The sequence below is a fragment of the Canis aureus genome, chromosome 5 (genome assembly GCF_053574225.1).
Source record: "Canis aureus isolate CA01 chromosome 5, VMU_Caureus_v.1.0, whole genome shotgun sequence".
Taxonomy (NCBI): domain Eukaryota; kingdom Metazoa; phylum Chordata; class Mammalia; order Carnivora; family Canidae; genus Canis; species Canis aureus.
Genome location: NC_135615.1, coordinates 28,808,445 through 28,832,128, shown reverse-complemented (window position 1 = coordinate 28,832,128; position 23,684 = coordinate 28,808,445). Strand labels below are relative to the sequence as shown.

The window sequence follows — 23,684 nt, the reverse complement described above, 5'->3', positions numbered from 1 at the left end:
ATTGTATTTTCCTGGCACATTGAAACCTTTTACCATTATGAAGAAACCTTCCTTACCACGGTAGTTGTTGCCTTACAAAGTATTTTGTGTACTGTCATATTTCCTTGTGTCCACATGCCTCTTTTGCTGGCCATTTCCTTCAGCCTTTCCATTGCTCCACTGTTAGATGTGCCTCTTATAAATAGCATACTGTTAGGTTTCACTGTTTTACACAATCTGAGCAGTAAATTGTTTAGGCCATTTATTTACATGATATAATTACCGATCTTTAAAGTTATAGTCCACCTTACTTGGGGTTTTCTGTTTGTCTTACTGTTCTAGGTTTCTCCTTTCCTTCTATCATATTGGTTATTTTTTTTAACATTTCATTTTTCTCCATACTAGTTTAGAAGTTATACTTCATTCCTAATCTTTACATGGTTACCTAGAAATTTTAAATTGAATACCTTTATACCTCCTTTCAAATAATAGAAGTACATTAGTATGCTTTAGCTGTATTCAACCCTGCTGATTTATGTATTACCATTTCCATGTATTTTATCTTTTTTAAATAATGCCATAATATATTATTATTGTTTACTTTAGTCAGTGTCTATTTAACTTTACCAACAACGTTTATCATTCTTCCTCGCATCTCAGACCTTCTAATGGGATCACTTTCCTTTTCCCGGAGTACATCTTTTAGAGCAGAGGTGCTCAGAGTGGTGCATAGGCCCTCAGAATATACAGCTTTTGAATGGTTTGTGTGGTGAAGTGGACAGTGATGAAATAGGAAATGCTCATAAAACACTTTCCCTCCATACTAAAATGTGATAGTTGTCTTGAGTATTTAAGTTGCAAACTCAGCTGGCATCTTTTTTCAAGATACCATTTTTACTTGAAAGAGTAACTGACAGACAATGGCTATTCAGACTTGGATACCTGGCCAACATTTCCTCAAAAATGAACAAAGGAAGACTGTTATTTCATGGAAAATACCTATGATTATGTGTAATAAATGATAAAATAGCAGCTTTTAAGTAAAAATTAGAGTCTAGAGTCTTGGAAAACATATTAAAATTTGACAGCTACTCGGTGCTCCAAGGCATTTTTGACGAGATGATGATAACACCAACAAGTGTGATATTTTAATATTGTATATTGAAATGTGTGGGTAAAATAACTTTTCAAAGTGCTTAGCAGTTCAATGAATTTTAATGTAACACAATATGAAAAGCTTACCAATATGATTTCAGGTTTCACATAGCAACTACCTTAAGAAACTATCACTCATTGTATTTTGGTGCAGTATGGAAAATTTTACACAATTATCTATAAAGGCCTTTAACATGTTCCTCCCCTCTCCAATTACATTAAGGAGATTTGCAAAACTATGAAGCTAGTGCTAGTCTTCTCCGAAAATTGTTTTTAAAAAAATGCTGTCTATTAATATGTAATGAGTTTCTTATTCTTACTTTTAAATGATTTAGTAACTACATATTTTCTTAAAATCTCAGTTTTGGTTTTTAATATGGCAAATAAGGGACGCCTGGGTGGCTCAGCAGTTGAACATCTGCCTTCAGCCCAGGGCATGATCCTGGAGTCCTGGGATTGAGTCCCACATTGGGCTCCCTGCATGGAGCCTGCTTCTCCCTCTGCTTGTGTCTCTGCCCCTCTCTCTCTCTCTCTCTCTCTCGTGCACACACGAATAAATAAAATTTTAAATAATAATAATAATATGGCAAATACTGACAGATGCGCTACACGTAAGCAATAGTTCCTTGGGTTTTTCAGTCATTTTAAGAATGTGAAGTGGTCGCTAAGACTTTCAAAACATTTGAGAATCACTCCTTTAGAATTTCTTTTAGTAAGGATCCACTGTTGGCAAGGCCTTAGATTTTCCTTGCCTGAAGATGTCTTTTATTTGATCCTTATTTTGGGAGTTTACAAAGACAAAATGCAGGTTTCCCCAGCACAGGGAAGATGGGATTCCACTGTTCTTCCAGTTGCATTGTTGCTGTGGAGAAGTCAGCTGTCATCTGTTTCTTTGAAAGTAGTATTCTTCTTCCCCTATGACCATTCCTCAGACTTTCCTCTTTGTGATATTTTATAGTTTCACTCTGATGTGTCTAGGTGCAGATTTCCCTTTCTTTTTTTTTTTTTAAGATTTTATTTATTCATGACAGAAACAGAGAGAGACAGAGACATAGGCAGGAGGAGAAGCATTTATTATGCAGGGAGCCCGATGTGGGACTAGATCCCGGGACCCCAGGATCACACCCTGGACCGAAGGCTTGCACTAAACTGCTGAGCCACCCAGGCGTCCCAAGATTTTCCTTTCTCTATCTTGATTGGGACTCTGGGCTTCACCAAGTCTATGGATTGGTATCCATTCCATAAAAGTCCCCAGATATTCTTATTAACATTTTGTCTCTGCCCCATTCTTTCTCTAGAATTATGATTAAATGTATAGTAATTATTAAACATGCAGCAATTTATCATATTCTCTCCTTGCCCCTCCAAGCTACATTCTACATGATTTCTTCTATCTTCTTACTGAGTTTATAGTTCTCTCATTCTGCTGAGAGTAAATTTGTTGCTGTATTTTTCATTTCTAAGTCAGTTCGTTTCTTTTCAAATCTGCTAATCAATCTTTATATTACCTGCAGGTAATGTCACACTTTGCCTTTTATTTATTTTTAATGTTGTAGGCAGAGTTGTTGTAGTTGATAATTCTACTGTGTGGTCTTTAAGGGTCTCTTTATTCTATCTGTTAGCTTCTTGTTCTCCCTGATGCTATCTTGCCTTCTCTTACGTTTGGTTTTCTTTGATTGTGTGCTGCTTTTTTTTTCCTTAATAATTATCTGTATTGATAATAGAAGGCTTAGATTTTAAGTTACTTCCTCTCGAGATGATTAGTGCTGGGTACCTAGGCACATTATAAGTCCAGAGCACTTTAAATACAGTGTCCCAGACCAGCAGAGCTAAGAATTCACAAGGCTCTGACTCATTCTTACTTAATCAGTGTAGCCAGTTGGGAGTTTTTAATGTGGGATGGGAGTTCTATTAGACTTTCCACTTTGGCAGGCCTAGGCTTTGAAACCTGTCCTCTTTATCAAAGCCAAAGATCAGATTTGCGGTATGCACACTCGCCCTCGGGGCAAAACATCTGTGTTCTACTTATTTCTCTGGGTTCCTGCTTTTCCTTTAGTTTTGGTTCCAGCACCTATATTTCAAACCATTATGGGAAATTGCCTCAAAAAATAGTGTGTAACATTTTAGTGTAACTATAAACATAAGGAGTGCTTGCACTATGGATATAAGTATGCCCATAGTCAAGTCTTTGAACTCTCCCCCTATAAGTAAGGCAAAACGCATTCAGTGAGCAGTGAGAGAGATGGTATTGTGTAGTTGTTAGGACCAGAGGTTGTTAGAGTTGTTAGGACCATCTTGCTTACATCGCGTAACTTTTAAAGTAATTTAATGTTTTATAAACTTCTAATGAGAGTAGCAAAGAATTAGTGCTTTTTAGTGGAGGTGCTTTCTAAACTAAGACTTTAAGAAGGTGGAAAGATACAGTCTGATAATGGTGATGTCAGGGATTGTCATGAGCAGCAGCCATCAATATAATGCTGGTGTTCACACTTCATATTTAAAGGTGTTTGGCATGTTTCTCTATATCCAGGTACTCACTGTAACCCTCAGAGGCTGCTGTCTATATTCACACTTTGTTGATCAGCAAGCAGGACTTGGAAAGTTCAGTGCAGGATGGTATAAAGAGGAGATAAGTTGGTGCAGTCACTTTAGGAACAGCTTGGGATTCCTGATAGAGATGAGAATGTGCATGCCCTGTAACCCAGCAACTTTATTCCTGGGAAGATAGCCTGGGGAAATTCTTCACCATGTTTCCAAGTTAAAACACTTACAAAGTAGCATATTTTACCTTCAGTAGGGCGGTGGGCACAAACCCTTGGACTTACTCATACCACAGAATACTATATAACAATTAAGATTAATAATATAGATCTATATATTATATAGATCTATATGTATATATCACCACGGATAAATCAAGAGACCTAAAACTAAGTAGACAGTCGGTAGACAAGTAAGTTCTGGAAATCTAATGCAGAGAGCAAGGAGACTATAGTCAACATTACTATATTATAAACTTCTAAGTTACTAAGAGATTAGACCTTAAATGTTCTCAACACAAAAAAGAAATAATTGTGTAACATGATAAAGGTATTCGCTGACCCTACTATAATAATCATATTATTACTATAATAATCATTGCCATGTATCAATCTAACACATTGTACACCTCAAACTTATACAAGGTTATATGTCAACTATATCTCAATAAAAGAAAATGAAGGAAAAGCTAATTGCAAAGGATAAATATAGTGCAACATTGTTTATATAGTTGGAAAACATAAAATGGTATATATTGTTTGTAGGTCTCTACAAACAGCAGAAATACAGAACATACTTGGCAGCTTGAGGACAGTGGTTACTTGGGGAGGAGGAAGGGTGATCAGGAGGGAATGTGGCAAAGGGCGTATGTCTGTGTATCTCCATTTCCTGAACTATCTGTGATACTGTTTTCTTTCTGCTCAAAATTGTGTATAACTTTTTTCTTTCAAATAAGGAATTTTTTTAAAAAACATGAAGAAAGAATTTGGAATCAAATAGACCTTGGTCCAAAATCTGCCACCCATGTACCCCTATTCCTCTCTCTAATCCTGTTTTCTCATCAATGAAATGGGATCACGGTAACTTCTTTGAAGCTGTTGTGAAGACTGGGTGAGGTGATATGTGTAAAGTGCCCAGGATTATACCTGCCTTGGTGCTCAGGCCCAGTATTTCAAAGTGGTTTCCACAGTCTCACGGGACTAGCATGGGGCAGACCTGGGGTTTGAGCTCAGGTCTGCCCTGTGTGAGTCCCAAGGATGCACACTCCGGAGACCTGCCAGCTGAAAACAGTAGGAAGGGAGCCGTGGCTACTCTTGCCTCCCAGGGAGCGTCCCTCACCACTAGTACTCACCCTTCTCCCCAGGCCTGACTCTGACCAAGCTAAGAGGGGAACAGGGGCCTCTGTGGCTGTCCCCAGCTGCTTGCTTAGAAGAGTATTTTGCTCCTAGAAGAAGAAAGTTCTTCTGTAATAATGTTTGAAATGCCTGATTTGACTGTACCATCTGTTGTGACTTCTCCCTTTCTCTCTTGTTGACAGTGTCATCAGCAAAGTGGTCCCAGCCCCTGAAGCTAAACCAGCCCCTTCTCTGAGTAGACCCAAGACCCCACCGCCTGCAGCAGCCCCTGCCCCTGTCCCTATGCACGTCGCCCCTGCCCCGGTGCCTTCGCCGCTCCTCACGCAGTCTGCCGCGGCCCCAGCTTTGATGCCGGCCTCATCCCCAGCCATATCTGGAGCCGGAACCTCCAAAGCCCCAGTCCGAAGTGTGGTCACGGAGACCGTCAGCACTTACGTGGTACGCTGCCTTTTATTTCTGTCGTAGCTAAGCAGGAGGCACCTCTGAGCTTGCTCTTCCACCGTGAAAATGTTTTCAGTTACCAAGCGGTGTCTTATGTGTCACTACCGAATTTCAGAGGCAATTCTTTATGACCAGAAAGGTATTTCCACTGCATTTTCAAGCTTTGGGCTGTAAAGTATTGTATTAAGGTATTTGCATATTTAGTATACATAAATAATCAAATCATTGTCAATCATATGTCAAATCAGTATCACAGCATTGTTTTTCTTTAGTTTGTATTGTTTTATATGTATATGCAACAATGACAACGTATAAATATAGGGATGAATAGTGATATTCAAATCCCACATTGAATTTCTCGTTCAACCAATTATTCACTTAAGAGTATAAGTTACAGGGATCCCTGGGTGGCGCAGCAGTTTGACGCCTGCCTTTGGCCCAGGGCGTGATCCTGGAGACCTGGGATCGAATCCCACATCGGGCTCCCAGTGCATGGAACCTGCTTCTCCCTCTGCCTGTTTCTCTGCCTCTGTGTGTGTGTGTGTGTGTGTGTGTGTGACTATCATAAATAAATAAAAATTTTTAAAAAAGTATAAGTTACATAATGTACACAGATCATATGGGCCAGATGCTGTTTCTAGGTAAAGGTGCTAATTTATAGTATTTCACTGGTGAAGGTCTAGGATACTCTAGACCTTCAGGACCTTCATGTTAAGGAAATGAACTTTCAAACCACAGGGCTTCTTAAGTATCTAAGCATGTCTTCAGATGGTAAAACTCAGCTTCTTAATGAGTTCACATTGTTGTCATGGGACTGTTGTCAGGTATTTTCCCCATACTTAATATATCAGGTCTTACTCAAGCCCTAAAGTCAGGCTAGTAATGAAGTGTGTTTATAAATGCATCCTTTGTATAAGTGTGGAATGACATACGTATATACAACACAAAGATTTTAGGCGCACAGAGGCACTACATATACTGATACTGCTGTGCCACCAAATATGTAGACTGTGACCTGTCAGCCTCCTGATGCACAGATCTGTCTGACTAGATAGGATTGGGAAGTAGGACTCTGACAGTTATTATAAATCAGATAAATATTTTCTCTTTTAGGCAATTTCAATAGAAATTTCAATAAATCATTACACTTTTGAGGAATTCTAATGATATAAAGGATAAAAAGAAAATCTCAAAAGTACTGAGGGAGGATATAAAGACATGAAAAATTAACAGAAAAATATTAAATTGGCAATTCAAGGCAAAAATAGAAGATGCGCTAAAATTTGTGATCATCGAGGCACCTGGGCAGCTCAGTCAGTTAAGCATCCTCTTGGTTTCTGCTCAGGTCGTGATCTCAGGGTCATGAGATCAAGCCCAGCTTTTTAAGCTCTGTGCCGAGTGTAGAACCTGCTTGAGATTCTCCATCTCCCTCTGCCCCACCCCACTCATACGCATACTCGCTCTCTCGCTCTCTCTGTCTTTTAAAAAAAAATCTGTGATCATCGAACTAGCCCATTCAAGGACCAGTTGTCCTGGGTGGGTTTTTTTTTGGTTTTTTTTTTGGGTTTTTTTTTGGTTTTTTTTTTTATGATAGTCACACACACAGAGAGAGAGAGAGAGAGAGAGAGGCAGAGACATAGGCAGAGGGAGAAGTAGGCTCCATGCACTGGGAGCCCGACGTGGGATTCGATCCCAAGTCTCCAGGATCATGCCCTGGGCCAAAGGCAGGTGCTAAACCGCTGCACCACCCAGGGATCCCTGTCCTGGGTGTTTAAATTGAGGTCACATCACCCCTTGATTTCATATATAACTTCTTCTACCTCCGTTGCTTCATCTGTAATTAGACTAGATGATCAATACAATGTGTTCTATCCTTCTGATTCTCCAGAGGACTTTAGGGCTAACTCCCTGGTGATGGATCCATTTGGCATAGGCAACATGGATGGAATGCCTTGTATCTCCTCAGAGACACTTTGTAGACAGAGAACAAAATGTGTGTTTTGGGCTATTGAGCAACATAGGCTATTGAGCAAAAAGGCTGATTTTGTCACTGCCTGATAGTGGGACTTTATAGTGACCACTGTAGTGTCGCTCACGTTCCCCCAGCTCCAGCTTCCCCATTCTTCACGTATCCAAGGGTTGTTTCAGGATGAGTAAACAAAGTCAGATGTTTGAAGAGCTCAGTACACTGGTTAGATGTTAGTTATTAAGGATGCTATGGCCAATTTCTCTTGTAGCAACAGAGTTATGGCCTTCTCATTTCAAGAGAGGTCAACCAGCAGCAGGGCTGGCCATGCGTGGCCGCTGCAGGGCATAGGACGCTGGACCAGTCTTAACCCTAGACAGCTGGCACCAGAGAACTGGTGGTTCTCTGCCCTGAGAAGCAGAGGGTGAAACCAGACACGTAGCTGCCCACAGGCTTCTTCAGGAAGCTTTCAGATCAGTGTAGCTTGCCTTTGGTAGAGACCCTTCCAAAAATGGTCAGCCTTAAAATAGCACATCAGTGGAATGAAGCATCTGTGTCCCCAGTATACCCACCACACTCAAAGAGAGCCCTTCTTTTCTGAATATCTAGTCAGTGTTGTATCCGAAAAGCTAGGAACCAACTATACTTTGCAAAACAAACTGAATGAGACCATTTGCCGTGTGACTGTAAAAACTTTTGAAAATCAGCTTGTAGTCATTACTGTGTTCAGGAGGCCCGTCCTAGATTTGCTTCTTCCAGATTGGTTTTGTTAATGTGGAATTTGAGGAAGCGACTTACGGATGCTTCTTATTTGGAACTGCGAGGTTAGGGAAAGCAAACGCCAGAGCTCACCACATTCATAGCAAAATGATGTTAAAATGTGTACCTCGTTGGCCTCCTGCGCCCCTTATTCTATTTGCCCTTTAGTTGATTGTGCTTTACTGAAAATGTCATAAAGGGAATGGAAAGTTACTTAGTAACAGCTCTTTTATATCCTTGATCTTATCAGCTAGTTCAGGAGAAGGGCTTGGCTAATAAGTAATAAGGTGATACACGCACATTGGGCTGCATGTATTAATTCCATGCCCGTGAATGTGACTGAGAAAGCTGCATACGATCGAGGTTCGTAGCTTTCAGAAATATCCACCGTCACTGCCACGATGACCGTGATTAGCACCGACTTACATGTCTGTGGTAGCTTTTAGATCAAAGTGGCTACAGGTCATACAGTGCATAGAACTGGTGATAAAATGCTTTGTTTTTATGACTTACAAAAGAGAGTATAAAATACTCATTAGAAGTGTCTTCTCACTGAGTACGTAGTAGCTCTCTCTTCTTCATGTGATCCCGGGGTAGGGATGATCGCGATCATGGCTTCAGTGAATTGTTAAACCGCTTGCTTGTTTATGAGGCTCACAGGATAAAGCGCTAATCATTCTTACCCTGCTCTCTTTTTGGTTCTTTTTTCACATTCCGTCTGTCTTTGTCCCCCTTTTCCCATCCTCCCATTTAAAAATCCTCAGATCCGAGATGAATGGGGGAATCAGATCTGGATCTGTCCTGGATGCAACAAGCCCGACGACGGGAGTCCCATGATCGGCTGTGACGACTGTGACGACTGGTATCACTGGTGAGTGCTGTGGGCCGGGCCAGGCTGGCTGCAAGGGGGGGCTCCTCAGGGCACAGCGGTGACCACGATCCATCCTGGACACTCTCTCCGTTCCACTACCATCCTAGGGCAGTGCAGGGAGCAAAATCACAGTAAGAATAACATGTAATTACTATTAATTGTAAAAATCGACAATCTTTGAAGTGTTGTTCTTCAACCTAAATTCCAAATATTTTGCCTAGCCTATATATCCTTCTTATTAAAAAAAAAAAAAAAAAAAATGGAAGGGCACCTGGGTGGCTCAGTCAGTTGAGCATCTGCCTTGGGCTCAGGTCACAATCTCCGGGTCCTGGGATTGAGTCTCATCCAGCTCCCTGCTCAGTGGGGAATCTGCTTTTCCCTCTGCCTTACCTCCATTTGTGCTCTCTCTCATTCTCTCTCAAATGAATAAAATCTTTAAAGGAAAAAAAAAAAGGAGATAAGGGGTTTCCCTTTCCTTTTTTCCCAGTAATATTCTATAAGCCTCAGCACTTGACAGTAGCCTTGAGGGATGCCCTTGGTAAGCAAGTCACAAGGTGCAGGAAGACATGGCTTGTCTGCCTGTCCGACCTCTCCAACAGCGCCCCCAAACTAAGCAAAAGCTGCCAGAATGTATGTGAATAATCTCCTCATTTTACAGTTTAAAAATAAGATATAAAAAGATAGAAATCCACTCAGCCACATGATATAGGATGTACCTATAAGATAAAAGAAGAACCAGCCTGCTTCTGTCTAAAAAGGGGAATGATAGCTAATTCCTGCAGCATGGTGGCAGGAAGGGCCACCCAGGCACAGTCACCCCCCTGCCCAGCCACCACACCTCCCAAGTCGGAGCTGTTCAGCCTGGACCCTGCTAGACATGCTCCAGACCTAAAGATGATCTAATTATTTAAAATTATACACACAGGGAAGGAATATGTCCATAAATAAAGCTTCTTCATCCAAAATCTTGTTTGTTCCCTACCTGTGTAGGCCGTGTGTCGGAATAATGGCTGCACCACCAGAAGAGATGCAGTGGTTCTGCCCCAAGTGTGCCAACAAGAAGAAGGACAAAAAGCACAAAAAGCGAAAGCACCGGGCCCACTGACACGTCCTGCGGCGTGGCCTCAGAGGGGAGTTGGTGCAGGTCTGGCGGCCTGTCCACCGCCCGGATCCCTGCAGAGAGCGAACCTCTGGTGACCGGGGACAAGAACGCAGCGGCCACCCTGGATTGTGCCCCGGGACCACCCGGCAGTGTGACTGCAGAGAGACTCGAGTCGAGGCGTGGCCCAGGACCGCCACGCCCCACTTTTCTATTACCAGTGACAAGTATTATTAATAAAAAGACCGTAATCTTCCCTTCTGATTTTCTTTATTCTCTCCAGGGCCTTTTCGTTAAGGTATTAGATGAGAAGATATGTGTCAGCTGCCTCTACTGTAACTCCTGGATGTCAATAGTCTGTACAGTTTGCCACCTCTTCCCCTCTCTAGTAAGATAATCATAACGACAGAAGAGAACACTCCACTTGGAGTGCCGGTAAATATTTTTGTGATGAAAATATATGAAGCTTCCCTGCCCCCGCCCCCCATTTTTAGTACTAACATGTAAAATGTTCAGGCCTTTGTGAAATACCTTCTATTTTTTAAGAAAAAGGTTTCTATCATGTCCTGTTTGCTTTTTGCGCAGATTATTTTTGTTGACTCGCACGTGTTTTCTACGTTCGTGGCCATCGTCCCCATGCCCTTCTCTAAACTGCTGGCGTTCTCACTTGCTTCTACATTTCATCGACTTGTACAAAAACTCCCCCGACTAGCAGATCTCCCCCCTAATGTAAATAATAAATATTTATGAAGTAGTTATTTTTTAAATTTTTATCGTGTTTAATTCTGGCTTTCTCTGAAATCCACGGTGATTTCAGCCATGTCTGTAATTACTGCTGTACATAAGCGAAGAAGGCTAGAAACAGAGCCATAGTTCCAAGTAATCTACCTTGAGCTGAACCCGCCCGGTGCCCTGGTCGCTGTGGGGAGGAGGGCCCTAGCAGTTGGAAGGAAAACAAGGCAATTTAAATCCATTCTTTATGATTTGAAATTGTTTTGTTATCTCCAAGTTTCTTTGACTTACTTTTATGAAACGGACATGTAGATTCCCCAAAGTTAAAAAAAAAAAAAAAAAAACTACAAAAAACAGGAAACGAAAAAACATAGACTGTAGCATTTTGTGTTTATATTGTTTTATTTCTGCAAATCTGTTCATTGAGATTGTGGTTTAAAAGGCTGAAATGAAGTATATTATGATTTTTTTTTAAAGAAAACTCATCAAATTTCAGGGTATCACAAAACTTTATTATATTACTATACTGCCCACTATTTATTATATGTTATAGATGTCTGAGAGATAAACCAAATATTTTATTTTTAATGTAAAACATCAAATTTAACTTTATTAGCATATTTTAGCAACTTTGGAATAAATATGGACTTTTACTTGATTTTGAAATAATCCCAATTTGGGCCAGTGTAATGGATATCTTGAATGCTACAATATGGGCTTTGAACCTAAAACAAATATATTAATAGAAATTGTGAATTTTTTTAACGCCAAGTAAATTGATATTAGTGTGTGAATTAGTCATATTTTAAGACTTATTATGTGGTCAGAGAAATGAGGTTTTCTGCCATGAATGTTAAATTGCAAATCAGTGGAAATGGAGCCGACCTTTTAAGGGTGCAGTATTTCACTGCCCTCCTTGTTCTAGAAGCCAAAATGTTTCTATCCCTACAAAGAAACGAAACATCTATGTCGAGCTATGTGTGGGGGTTTTTTTTGTTTGTTTTATTAATTTGAGATCATCCTAAATACTTTATACAGTATTTTCACATGCACAGATATACCCATTAGTGCTTTTTGGAGAGGGATGGGGGTGGGGAAGTACAAAATAAAGATTATTGGCTATTTCATAGTTTGCTTTTCCATTTTCTTTATTCAGGATTTAGTTCCTTGAGGCATGGTCAGTGGATCTAAAGTTGCCACGTTTAAGTGAGCCGGTCACACTTCTGAAATAAGAATGGAGGTGCCTCTATATGACTTTCCCCCAGTCCTACTGTCGAGAGACTTCAGCCCATAATACATTGAAGGAATTTCAATCAGTTGTTGTCCCTTGCTATTTCATGGTTGCTTTCCTAAATCCAGTTCATGATTTTATAAATGGCCTTTGCAATAATAAAACCAAAGAATCATTTTCAGGGGGCTGGATAGCTCAAGGGATTAGTAATGGAATACAGAGCCTTTCACCTCTAGGTCAGTGAGGTGAATCCAGTCCAGGTCACTGGAGACCCAAAGCGGCTACCCTCTTCCGACCGCTCAGCGGCCTGCATGCACCGGCCTGGCGGTGTCAGCCTCTCTGCCCGACGGCTGTCCTTGCACCAGCCAAAGGAAGCTCGAGAAACTGCACAAAGAAACATGGACCAGAAGATACAACACCTGTGTCACAGAGCAAAGTGAGCAAGTTGGCCAGAGCCGTTCTCCATAAAGTCGCGTGGAGAACAACAGGTCTGTAACTTAGAAAAAGAGTGTAGAAAGAGCGGACACGATTCGCTTTGCTTCATGCAGTCAACAAAGTCAGCCAAGGGGAGGCCCGTCCCAGATGGGAGGGGAAAGATGATGTAATCCAGAGCAAGGCTTTAGGGGACTCAAGAACCCCTAAGAAGAAAGTGGGTTTTGACTTTTGACGGAGGAAACATCAGAGCGAGCGGCAGCGACGTGAGGGGGGCCCGGGCCCAGCCCTGGACACCAAGGGACAGACAGGACCTGGCCTTGGCAGCGGTGTCCACCGACCTGGCTGTCCCCATCCGAATCGCCACTGTCACCTGCTCTGGGCAGACCACACTCTGTGAAGTGGGCAGCAGGAGGACACACGCACACACAGCACCCTGGCTAGTGATTTCATCGGAGGAAGCAGTGTTTTAAAAGGAGAGCAACACTCCCACGCCCGGAAAACAAACTTCTGATGGGATCATCTGCACGCACAGCCCTACGAGGCCAGCAAAGCGGGCTTTCTGTGCGTGGCCAACCGGGTCTCTCTTCTGAGCATGTCTGCAGCAAAGTACAGTGAGGATCTTTATCCTCCAGCTGGTTTATGGTTCCAAACGTCCCGAAGAAAATCAGAGGGTATCAGAGCATTCCGGCTTTGTCGGGCTCCTTCTCAGAGATAAAATATAGTGCCTCTCTCCACTGTGTCACCTAAACTGGCTTTGTTCCCTTTTCAATAGGATGGTTAAACAAAGGCCTACTAACCAAATTAAAGTCTAAACTGAACACTGAGATATGGAAACGTCGCCAGTAAGAATGCTAATGAACGAAGTCCACGAAAGGCGTGCTGGCTAAGTTTTCAATACAAACAGCCCAGTGGCCAATGTCTCTAGATCACAGCAGTTTTCTTTAGAAGGTTTAAGTCTAAAAGTAGATGAGTTCCCCTGACTGAAGAGCGAGACAGATAAACTGTTCTGAATGAGGTCTCTCCGCAGCCGTATCAGCCATTCCACGAGGGAAGGATTTCTTTGAGAATCTCGCATTAGTCGTAGCGAAAAAGTATAAAGTCACCATTAATCCACACGTGCAGGCCAAAGGATGAGGCTGGAAATTAGATCCTTAGATGGACAGCGGAGCAGTTCATGCTTCCCGTCGTTTGAACGTTTGCTTGAGGTGTCCGTTACCAGAACGACTGCAGTTAACTGCCTTTTCATCCTGGACAACCTGGTCGTTAGTTTCTTTTCTAGAACAGTTGCAAACACTTGCATCTATTGATTGAACATTTGCTGGGCACCTTTCAAGCCAGATCAGCAAATGCAGGCTTAGAACTGAGCTGGGTGTTTCCCGGGCTCTGGCTTGCGAGGTGTGCGCGTCCTTTCTCGTTCTCTCCAGGCTGCTGCCACGATATAGTAGGTACGGAAATGTATGTCATCAAGTCCTGAGAACCTTCCTTGCTGCCCTTGGTGCCATTTCTCTATCATAACCTTTATCTACCCGAGACCACAGGCAGTTTTGATGTTAATATAGCTTTACATGTGGAAATGTTTGTGTTTACAACAAAAGATTTCAAAGCTTAGCAAGTGGTCACGTCATGGTAGGAACGACAGCCGAGCTGACATCCTATGAACACACTATACCCTCCACGAGATGTGACTGTGTGAGGCTTTCAGAACAGAAGCAGCATCTTCTCGGTACTTTGTCCTAAACCATAATTTCCTACTGTATCCTGGAAACCCAGTCGGCTTCCTGGTAACCTTCTGAAGTTTTGTCGGGGTTTTGAGTTTGGTCTTAGTTTTGACTAACGGAACATTTAAAATGGGATTATCATAGGCAGAAATTCATTGTCCTGTCCCTTAATGAGCCAACTCTAGCCAAGTTAGATGCTCTGAAGAAAACGTTTGTGCTGCTTCTAGTTAGCTCAAGGTTCTTACCAGAGGGAGTTCAAACAGTCCGAAAATATTATCAGGTTATATATTCTGATTATTTCTCCTATACTGCTTGGAATGTGGGTTAAGCTTCATTTGCTAGCTTTTAGAAAGTGAATTCTCTGTAAGTGGACTTCTAAATAACCAGTTCCCCACCTTTCCTGTCCTCTGTTAGTTTTGACATAGCTATTTGCAACATGCGCAAAAACAAATAATAAATAACAGGCCCAGGATGTCTTAGACTGAGCCATAATCCTCACACGTCTCAAAAAAAAAAAAAAAAATCTTCGCCCGTCATCTCTCTAGGCAGGCACGTGATGTGCCATGGGAGTACAAAGGTGAAATGAGACGCGTCCCCGGGGCTGTAGAGAGCTGTCACCGGCAGTCGCGTTGGCAACATGTTCTGCACCTCAGAATGGATCCCCGCCGAAAGTTCACAGTAAGATGACCCTCCTGCACGCCCTCAACCGAGTCTGGACCCACCAAGGTGCGTAGGCTGTTTTTGGCGAGCTTCACACATTAAATTGATGCTCTGCTTCGCACATCTTTTCAGATTGCATTTAGATTTTTAACTGACTCTAGGATGATAGCAGCCAAGAGTACAGATTCAAATCCTGGCTCTGTTGCTCAGCTGCTGAATAAACTTGAACAAGTCCCATCTCTAAGTCTCCATCCCCTCCTCTGTAAAGGAGGAGTAAGAACACCTGCTTTGGACAGTCATGACATTTAACGAAATCGTATACCACTTTGCACGTTAAAAGCTCAATAAATGACAGCTATAGTGTCTATTGTGGCTTTATTTTTTAGCTTACTCCATTAATATGTATTATCTTGCTCTTTCAGTAATTTTTCGGTGCCCTACGAATTCTGGATGTTCTACGAGCCTAAGATTATGGGTTTCAACACCCCCACAAAAGAGTGATCTTAATATAATCAAGGCTTGAAAAGTTGGACAAGGCAGTAACTAGGCAATTTTTTTTTGAAGACTTTATTCGTTTATGTGACAGAGCACAAGCAAGGGTCAGCGGGAGAGGGAGAAGCAGACTCTCCACTGAGCAGAGAGCCCTGACGTGGGACTTGATCCCAGGACCTGAGATCATGACCTGAGCCGAAGGCAGATGCTTAACTGAGCCACGCAGGCACCCAAAATCATTTGATTATTGGACATAGATGATCACTGGGAGAGAGAGGCTTCCTCCCAGCGCCCCTTTTCTCCAGAATGGGCAAGTGCCACTTGATGTGGTGCCTGGACAGTAAACAGAGGCCTAGGCCCCGGTCGCAGACCCAAGTGCACCCATTAGCAGGACTGTAAGACCAATGTCAGTATGTCGTGCGACGCAGCTGACGCGGCCATGGTGTCTCTAAGTCACGCGGCTCAACAATCTCGGGGAACGAAACGGAGCAGGAAATCACGGAGGACACAGCACGTTCCTCCCTTACATTCAGCCGCCTGTGGCTGCGCGGTTTCTGGACAACCTCAGGCTTTAGTGCAGTAAGTGTATCAGGTAAGCGTACCCAACTCACACTCAAAAGGAAGAGAGCTTTCTCCAGCCTCGGCAGCGTGGTCCAGCTGCACGACACGCTGAGTTAGGGAGCACCCTCTCCGCGTCAGGGACCCTGCTCAGTGCACGCCGACCCGAGTCCCTTAGCTGCTGTGCTCCACGTCGGGGCCACGGCTGCTGAGCAGGATTTTCCACAATGATGGAAATCCTCTATCATCCCTGCACCATCCAAGACGGCAGCCGAGGCCACGTGGCCTTTGACACTCAACATGTGGCCACTACAACTAAGAAACCCAACTTTTGTTGCATTTTAACTCCTTGAAGTATAAATAACCACAGGTGGCCAGGAGCTGCCGCACCTCTAGAACATGCACACACATAGACCCTTCTTGCCACCGCACCAAAGCTCCAAGCCTCCACGTGCGCCAGGACGCTGCAGGAGAGGCAGCAACGCCATAGCCACGCTTCCTAACTCTGTGCCGTTCTCAGAACTTTGATCATGAGACAAAGATGCCACGCGAGGTCCGTATACCCTTGTAGCTCTGCCATTCTCTGCCTGAGGTGTCAAACGTTAGAAGTTCTGTGTAAGAGGCAGTGACACGAGAAACGTAGCCAATGCCTGTCATGATGTGAAATCCATGGGGAAGGGGTGTGTGTGTTGTGTAATGGAACCCAATTGGAAACCACTTACCCCCGACCCTTCTACAGTGTGGGTGTGTTTGAAAATAGCAAAAAAAGAAAAAAAGAAAATATCAAAGAATAAGCTCCAAGTTAAAAACAACAACAGCAAAAAGCGAAATCAAATTAGGATACAAAGGTAGGCACAGAAGCTGTTCACCTCTCGCAAGGGCAAATTTCAAAAAGAAGAGCAGAAGGACAGTTTCTCCAGCACGCAGAATGGCCGCGGCCGGGCAGGTGGAGCGAGTGTGTGGACTATCATCTCCTGCACAGACAGTGTCTTTAATTACAGAAGGCTGGAGAAAGCAACATTTATATTCCTTATTGTCCATAAAATGGAAAAAGGCAAGTTGAAGACTTTGGTTTCAACTTACCAACAATTCTTCACTAAGTACGTACTTTGTGTATCCAGGAATCTGAACCTACATACAAAATACCAGTTGTCAGGGGTTTGTAGCAGACTTGAGGGAAAATTTTGTGTTGCATCGACTGAACCATTAATGTGAACACAAGATGTGCTTGTTCCTAGCCATTCATTCAATCTAGGGACACCCTCGCGGCTTCCATGAGGTTCAAAGCATGTAGGTAATAGTGTTTCAAGGTCCACTTCATTTCTGGGATGCCCGGGTGGCTCGTGGTTGAGCATCTGCCTTGGGCCCAGGGCGTGATCCCGGGGTCCTGGGATCAAGTTCTGCATCGGGCTCCCCACAGGGAGCCTGCTTCTCCCTCTGCCTGTGTCTCTGCCTCTCTCTCTCTGTCTCTTGTGAATAAATAAATAAATAAAATCTTTTTTTTTTTTTAAATGGCCTATTTCATTTCTTGGAAGGCTAGGTATTTTTTCGGACCTTTTTAATGTACAGATCATGGTCACTGAGCTTTGTTTCAAATCACGAAAAACAAGAGGGAAGTCCCACTTATTGATTACAAAATACCCGGCCCTATGTGAGGGCTTCAGATTACCAGACCACCAAACAAAGCTGGCCCACGTTTCAGTTTGTAGTCACGGACAATACAGCAATTTAATGCAGCAGAAATCCTGACCAGATTCGAAAGATAGATGGTATTTCTGCCAGAAGAGGTTGGTTATTCACCTCCTTTCCCAAGCGACTGGTTTGTGTTGATGTCAGACAGTCGCACACTTTGTCTCTGAGACATGTATCAAAGCTTGTGGACACAGATTCCTCTGAAGGACGTCTATATAAAGCCACACAGTGTCATTCCTACACCTCACAACACTTCATACATACATTTGTACATAATTTTGAAAGTTTCCAATTTAGTGTGACACAAAAGTCACACTAAGCAGCTACCGATTTTAACGGGAGTCATGCACTTGGGAACAAAACAAGCATTTGCAAGCTCCTGTTAATCATGTTGCTTTCCGGGGGCACCTGGGTGACTCAGTCAGTGAAGCATCTGCCTTTGGATCAGGTCATGATCTCAGGGTCCTGGGATCGAGTCCTGCTTCAGGCTCTCTGCTCAGCGGGGAGTCTGCTTCTCCTTCTGCCCCTTCTCCCATTCATGTTTGCTCTCTCTCTCTCTCTCTCTCTCTCTCCCTTTAAAAAAAATTACGTTGGAGCACCTGGGTGGCTCAGTGGTTGGGTGTCCGCCTTCAGCTCAGGGCGTGATCCCAGGGCCCTGGGGCGGAGTCCCACATCGGGCTCCCTGCATGGAGACTGCTTCTCCCTCTGCCTGTGTCTCTGCCTCTCTCTGTGTCTCTCATGAATAAATAAATAAAATCTTAAAAAAAAAATCATGTTGCTTTTGTGCTCAAAGATTAGAAAAGAAATAGAAGGTTTGGAGCAACAGTAAGGAAAGGTCCGGGTGAACTGGCTCATGCAGTCCCTGCTCAGGCCTGATGACAGCCCACATCCTTAAAACAAACAAACCTGGACCCGCCAACAGGCCTGTCACCGGGCTTGGCTGGCATGACCTGATTTCTTTTCTCCCCCACAAGAAAAGCTGGTCTTTCATATTAAGTGGAGTCATGGCCGAAAACCGGGTACACTGTGTGTGCAAAGACAGGTGGGAACAGCAGCCCTTTTGTGAAGAAGCAGCACAGGTCGAAAAAGTGTGCTAGAGTTTCAGCCACTTGATTGTTTAGACTCAGGCAAGGGCACGAGCTCTTTGAGCCAAAAAAGAAAACGTTAACCACATTGTACCTGAGCCAACCCACTCACCAGGAATACAAATGCGGTGCTAAGGTGTTGAGGCGCCCTGGAAATGCGGCCAGAGAGCGAACCTGGGAGTGAGCATCCCGAACTCCCTGCCCTGCCCCTCTTCCCCTCCTCTGATAGAGCCCAGGGCTCCCCCAAGCCCATGCGCGGGCGTCAGCCGACTTCCATCAGAAAACCCCAGCTGCAGCATCCCCCGGGGGCAGTGTGGCACCCCGGCGCCCCGCAGGAAGGCCTCACGGGAAACGGGGAGCACCGCGTCATGGCCAAGGTCCACCCCGGCTCTGCCTTCAAGGTCTTTCCTGGAAGTTGGCCGCACAGATGACCTGCTTTCCATGCTATTTATTGCCTAGGGAGGAGGAAGGGCTGAGCGCAGCCCCCGGGATGTGAACCTGCGGCTCCAGGGAGTCTGGGGAAGCGAATCTCTTGCTTTCAGGCCCGTGCTGCCCCAGAGGGGGACCCCAGCCGGACTCTTCTCTTGGGACCAGGACGGGAACAGAGTGACAACAGCTCCTTCTTAGTTACAACCCAACAAAAAGAGAATCAGCCGCAGGGGGAGGGAAGCTTGCCCAGAACTTCCCCGCCCGGCTCACCTGTGGCTTTGGCTTATTTTGTTCCCTAATTTCCTAAGAATGAATTCCTGTTAATATCCTCCTTTATTAATGGAAACAGCGTCTCACCCAGGACCTCCACGTGCTGGTGGCAAGTCTGGTTCACTTCCGAGACCCAGCATCACCACGGCCATCAAACTTGATTAGTCTGCAGGTTGGGGGAGATGATGCGGTCAGCTCAGGCTCCACCCCTCCTCCCCAGCATTTTAGCAAAGATAAAATTCAAATGATGTTTTCAGTAAAAAAAAAAAAAAAAAAAAAAAAAAAGATGATGGCCTTCTTTTAAAATATTGCATTTACGGTAACAGTGGGATGATGATTTTCTTCAACGGCCCAAAAGTTTGGTCTTTTGTAACTGGATGCATGAAACGGCTGCCTTGGGTGTACTTTGAGGCTTTTGTTTTGGGTGAGTTCTGGGCAAAGTGTTACTTGTGGCTCCGTCTGGTTAACACCATGCTGACCGTCAGTGGGCAAGACTTATTTAAACACAGTGACAAAACTTACCCCCATGGCTCTTAGAATTTTTTTTTAAGATTTTTTTAAAATTTATTTATTAATGAGAGAGAGAGAGAGAGAGAGAGAGAGACAGGCAGACGGAGAAGCAGGCTCCAGGCAGGGAGCCCGACGTGGGACTCGATCCCGAGACTCGATCTCCTGTCCTGGGCTGGATCACGCTAAACTGCTGAGCCACTCGGGCTGCCCTAGAATTTTTTTTTAATATTTTATTTATTCCTGAGAGATACAGAGAGAGGCAGAGACACAGGCAGGGAGAGAAGCAGGCTCCCTGCGGGAGCCTGGTGCAGGACTCGATCCCAGGACCTCGGGGTCACGCCCTGGGCCGAAGGTCAGGTCAACCCCTGAGCCTCCTAGATGCCCCGAAAGAAATTCTGATGCTGCCATCCACTTGGGATAAGACTTGCAACGAGTGGCCGGGAGGAGCGTCTCTGGCCACCGTGTTCCAAGTATTGAAAAGCCTATTCTCACCTGTTCGTCGCTGCTAGAAGCATATCTCCGCGGATCTCTCAGGGCTCTGCCCGGCTGTGCAGGCTCGTCCAAGAAATCCTGCTCCTCAACTTGCCAGGTTTCCGGAGGCCCGAACACGCGTCGCGGGGCGGCCTGGTTCCAGGCTTCCTTAAAATCATTTTGCAGACGTCAAGCCCAGTAGCGCAACGACCCGGGTGTCCTCGCGCGCAGAGTGCTCCCTCCTCCCTCCAAAGGCCTAAAAATCTGGGCTGATCCCAGCACTTTGAAGAAAGTTGCCCGCTCCTGGATTATTTATCATGGTTAGTAGTTGCCATCCGTCATGAAAAGTTAACAAAGACCTATTGGGTTTATCTATAGGCAGCTAAACAAACATATCTTGCTCTTCTGTTATCTTCTTGTTAACAAAGCCCTATCAGGATGTTCTAAACATCAGCATTTACTGCACGGGGCCCTTTATCTGGGATGATATATGGGGAGCCCATCAATTAGCGTGAGGGTTTGTAGATACCTGCCATATATCCCCCAGCGCGCTCCTCCGGCCCGCTCTCCAGGTGGTGGCACTTCTCTCCCCTCCAGCCTTGGCTGCGTCAGGGCCCCCCTACCCCGGGCTGCTCTTCTGGGGACACCTGCACGGCCCTGGGGCACGGAGGTCCCCGCGCAGCAATATTGGGAAAGCGCCCGGAGAAGCGCAGGCCTCGGTGCACGTTGATTTTGCCCCAGCATCTTGAGAAGCAAAAAACCCAATGTTACGGGCCACTCACCTTGTACAGCGATGTCTAGGAAGGAAGCTGCTCACCAGAAGGGCTTCTAGAATCTACCACTTAACTCCGCATCACTCTGCGTCTCAGCTTAGAGACTCCCCTCCCCGGGCCCAGCGCCCACCACATAAAGCCGGCTGGCTTGACCTTCAAGGCTCTCGTGGTCACGTGTGCCGACCCCTGTCACTTCTCTCCATTCAGGGCAGGTGACATTTCCCAGGGCTCCTTGACCTCCCTGTACCCCGTCCTCGACCCTTGTCTGTTCCCCTCTGGAATGCCCCTTGCCCCCTGCCCTGCTCCACCATCTCCCGAGCATCCCCCCCTGCCCCCTGAGATCCAGAAGGAGCGCGGGCAGTTTGGTAAGGAAGCCTCTGGAGACGCCCCTGGCATCCCGTCCTCCGGGCTCACACAGCGACAGGTCCTGCATTTCCCCGAGTATTGAGTATTGATCGCTTCTGTCATGATCTATCTGCTTGTCTTTCTTGACACTCCCGCCGTCAAAGTTCGCACCAGAGAAAAGCGTCCTCCTGGAGGCGATGAGAGCTGGGGTCAGGCCAGGCGGCTGGCACCTGTAGAGAAGGGACAAACCTATAGAGAAGGGACAAACCTACCTTAGAGGATGACGTGCTAAGTATTTAAGGAGCAGCCCGCAGCCCGTGGATGCGGCCACTATTATTACACAGTAATACCCTTAGGGGCTTGGGTGCAGGTGCCTAAGCCTTAGTGTGGGGGGGGGGACACGACACCTCTCCCAGAGTCCCAGAGCAGGATTTCCAGCAGTGCAGTTCCCCCCCCCCCCCCCCGCCGCCCCATAAGTCAGTTGGGTGGCGACTGCTGTGACCTTGCCCCCGGCACCCCGGAGAGCTGTGGCCTTTCTCCTACCGCTCACCCCACCCCGGCCCGACACCGTCCCCCTTCCAGCCAGCACCCCGCACAGGCGGGAGGGGCCCGCGATGTAACCCTCTGACCCTCGCAGTGGAGAGGCCAGGGCCTCTTTCTGCTTCTGCCACCCTCGACCCGCTCCCTGCAGATGGAACCTGCTTTTTTTTTTATTTTATTTTTTCTTAAGATTTATCTTATTCATGGGGGGTGGGGCAGAGACGCAGGCAGAGGGAGAAGCAGGCTCCCATGGGGGACTCGATCCCAGGCCCCCGGGAAGCCGGGTCAGACACCAACGACACACATCGACACGTAGGATCCCTACTGGGGCCACCACAGCTCACCCCGAGCCCCGGTCCCCTCTCAGCAGCCCCCCAGCCACAGTCAGGTCGCTCTAGATCCCAGCCTCCTGACCCCCCTGGGCATAGGCCTTGCAGGAGGGCCAGCCGGCCTGAGGGTTCAGTGCTCTAATCGTGTTCCCGGGGTAGGTGTAGGTGTGTGAAGCACAGAGCCCCGGAAAAGCCGGCTGATTTGCTCAGAAAGTTCCCTCCTCCTTTTCTTTCAGGGTCTCCCTGGCACTGGGGGACCCAGTGCCCCTCGAGTGGGGGTGCTGGTCGGGGCTGTGAGGACCCATCCCTGGATCTTTTGGTCCTAGTTGGCCTTAAGCCAGGTGTGTTCCTGGGCACAGGCCTGCCGCCGGGCAGGCATCGTCACCCCTGGGGTTGAGCAGAGCAGCACCAGTTCTAGGAATAGGACGGTGGAGTGGGGGGGCTTCCAACAGCGCCCCCTCTGGCCTTCATCACCGCCCGCGGGTGTAGACAGACCACAGGCAATCATGGGCTAGGGGGAGGAGCTTGACCCTTGGAGGCCCTTGGAGGCCTTTGGAGGCCCTTGTACCTGCTGAGCTAGGAGCCCCTCACCTTTACCCCACTGCCGTCTGTCCGGCCTGCTCAGGGCCCCCAGAGTGTGTGCAGAGCTGCCAGCCAGCCCCGCTGCGGCTCGGGCCTGACCACCGGTGCCCCCAACGGCTGGCGGCACGGTGGCCTGGACAGCCCTCCTTTGGGTCATGGCCCTGGCCGTGGCTGGGGCAGGCTCCCACAGCGAGGTGGTGGGAGGCAGGCTCTCGGGGGGCCGCAGGAGCCCTGGGGCAGGAGGCTGGCAGGAGCCCGTCTTCTGGGGCTGGGCTCATAGAGGCCCTTGCAGCCCAAGATGCCCGCCCTGGGGCCCCAAGTGGGTCCACCACTCCCATTACAAGAAAAAGAAAGAGGGCAGCCCGGGTGGCTCAGTGGTTTAGCGCCGCCTTCGGCCCAGGGCTTGATCCTGGAGTCCCCGGATCGAGTCCCAGGTCAGGCTCCCTGCATGGAGCCTGCTTCTCCCTCTGCCTGTGTCTCTGCCTCTCTCTGTGCGTCTCTCATGAATAAATAAATAAAATCTTAAAAAAAATAAAAACAAAGAAAGAAAGGACAAAGGCTTGGAGGCTGAAAGTGAAGAAAAAGAAAGGGAGAGAGGGAGGAACTGGGAGAAGGTGAGGGAAACCGAGGCAGTGGCCATCAGCAGGCCTCGCAGGTGCCCTTTGG

The 23,684-nt window shown here is 46.1% G+C and overlaps 1 protein-coding gene across 2 annotated transcripts in view; it reads left to right on the top strand.

Moving 5' to 3' along the window:
• TAF3 (TATA-box binding protein associated factor 3) overlaps window positions 1-12,025 on the top strand; it is a 180,923-nt gene extending 168,898 nt beyond the window's left edge. For both annotated transcript variants that reach the window (XM_077897273.1, XM_077897274.1), the window contains exons 5-7: window positions 5,213-5,468; window positions 8,961-9,067; window positions 10,058-12,025. In XM_077897273.1, coding sequence (XP_077753399.1) covers window positions 5,213-5,468; window positions 8,961-9,067; window positions 10,058-10,172 — 478 coding nt within the window. In that variant the 3' untranslated portion in view covers window positions 10,173-12,025. The remainder of the gene's footprint in view (window positions 1-5,212; window positions 5,469-8,960; window positions 9,068-10,057) is intronic.
• Window positions 12,026-23,684: the final 11,659 nt, after the last annotated feature.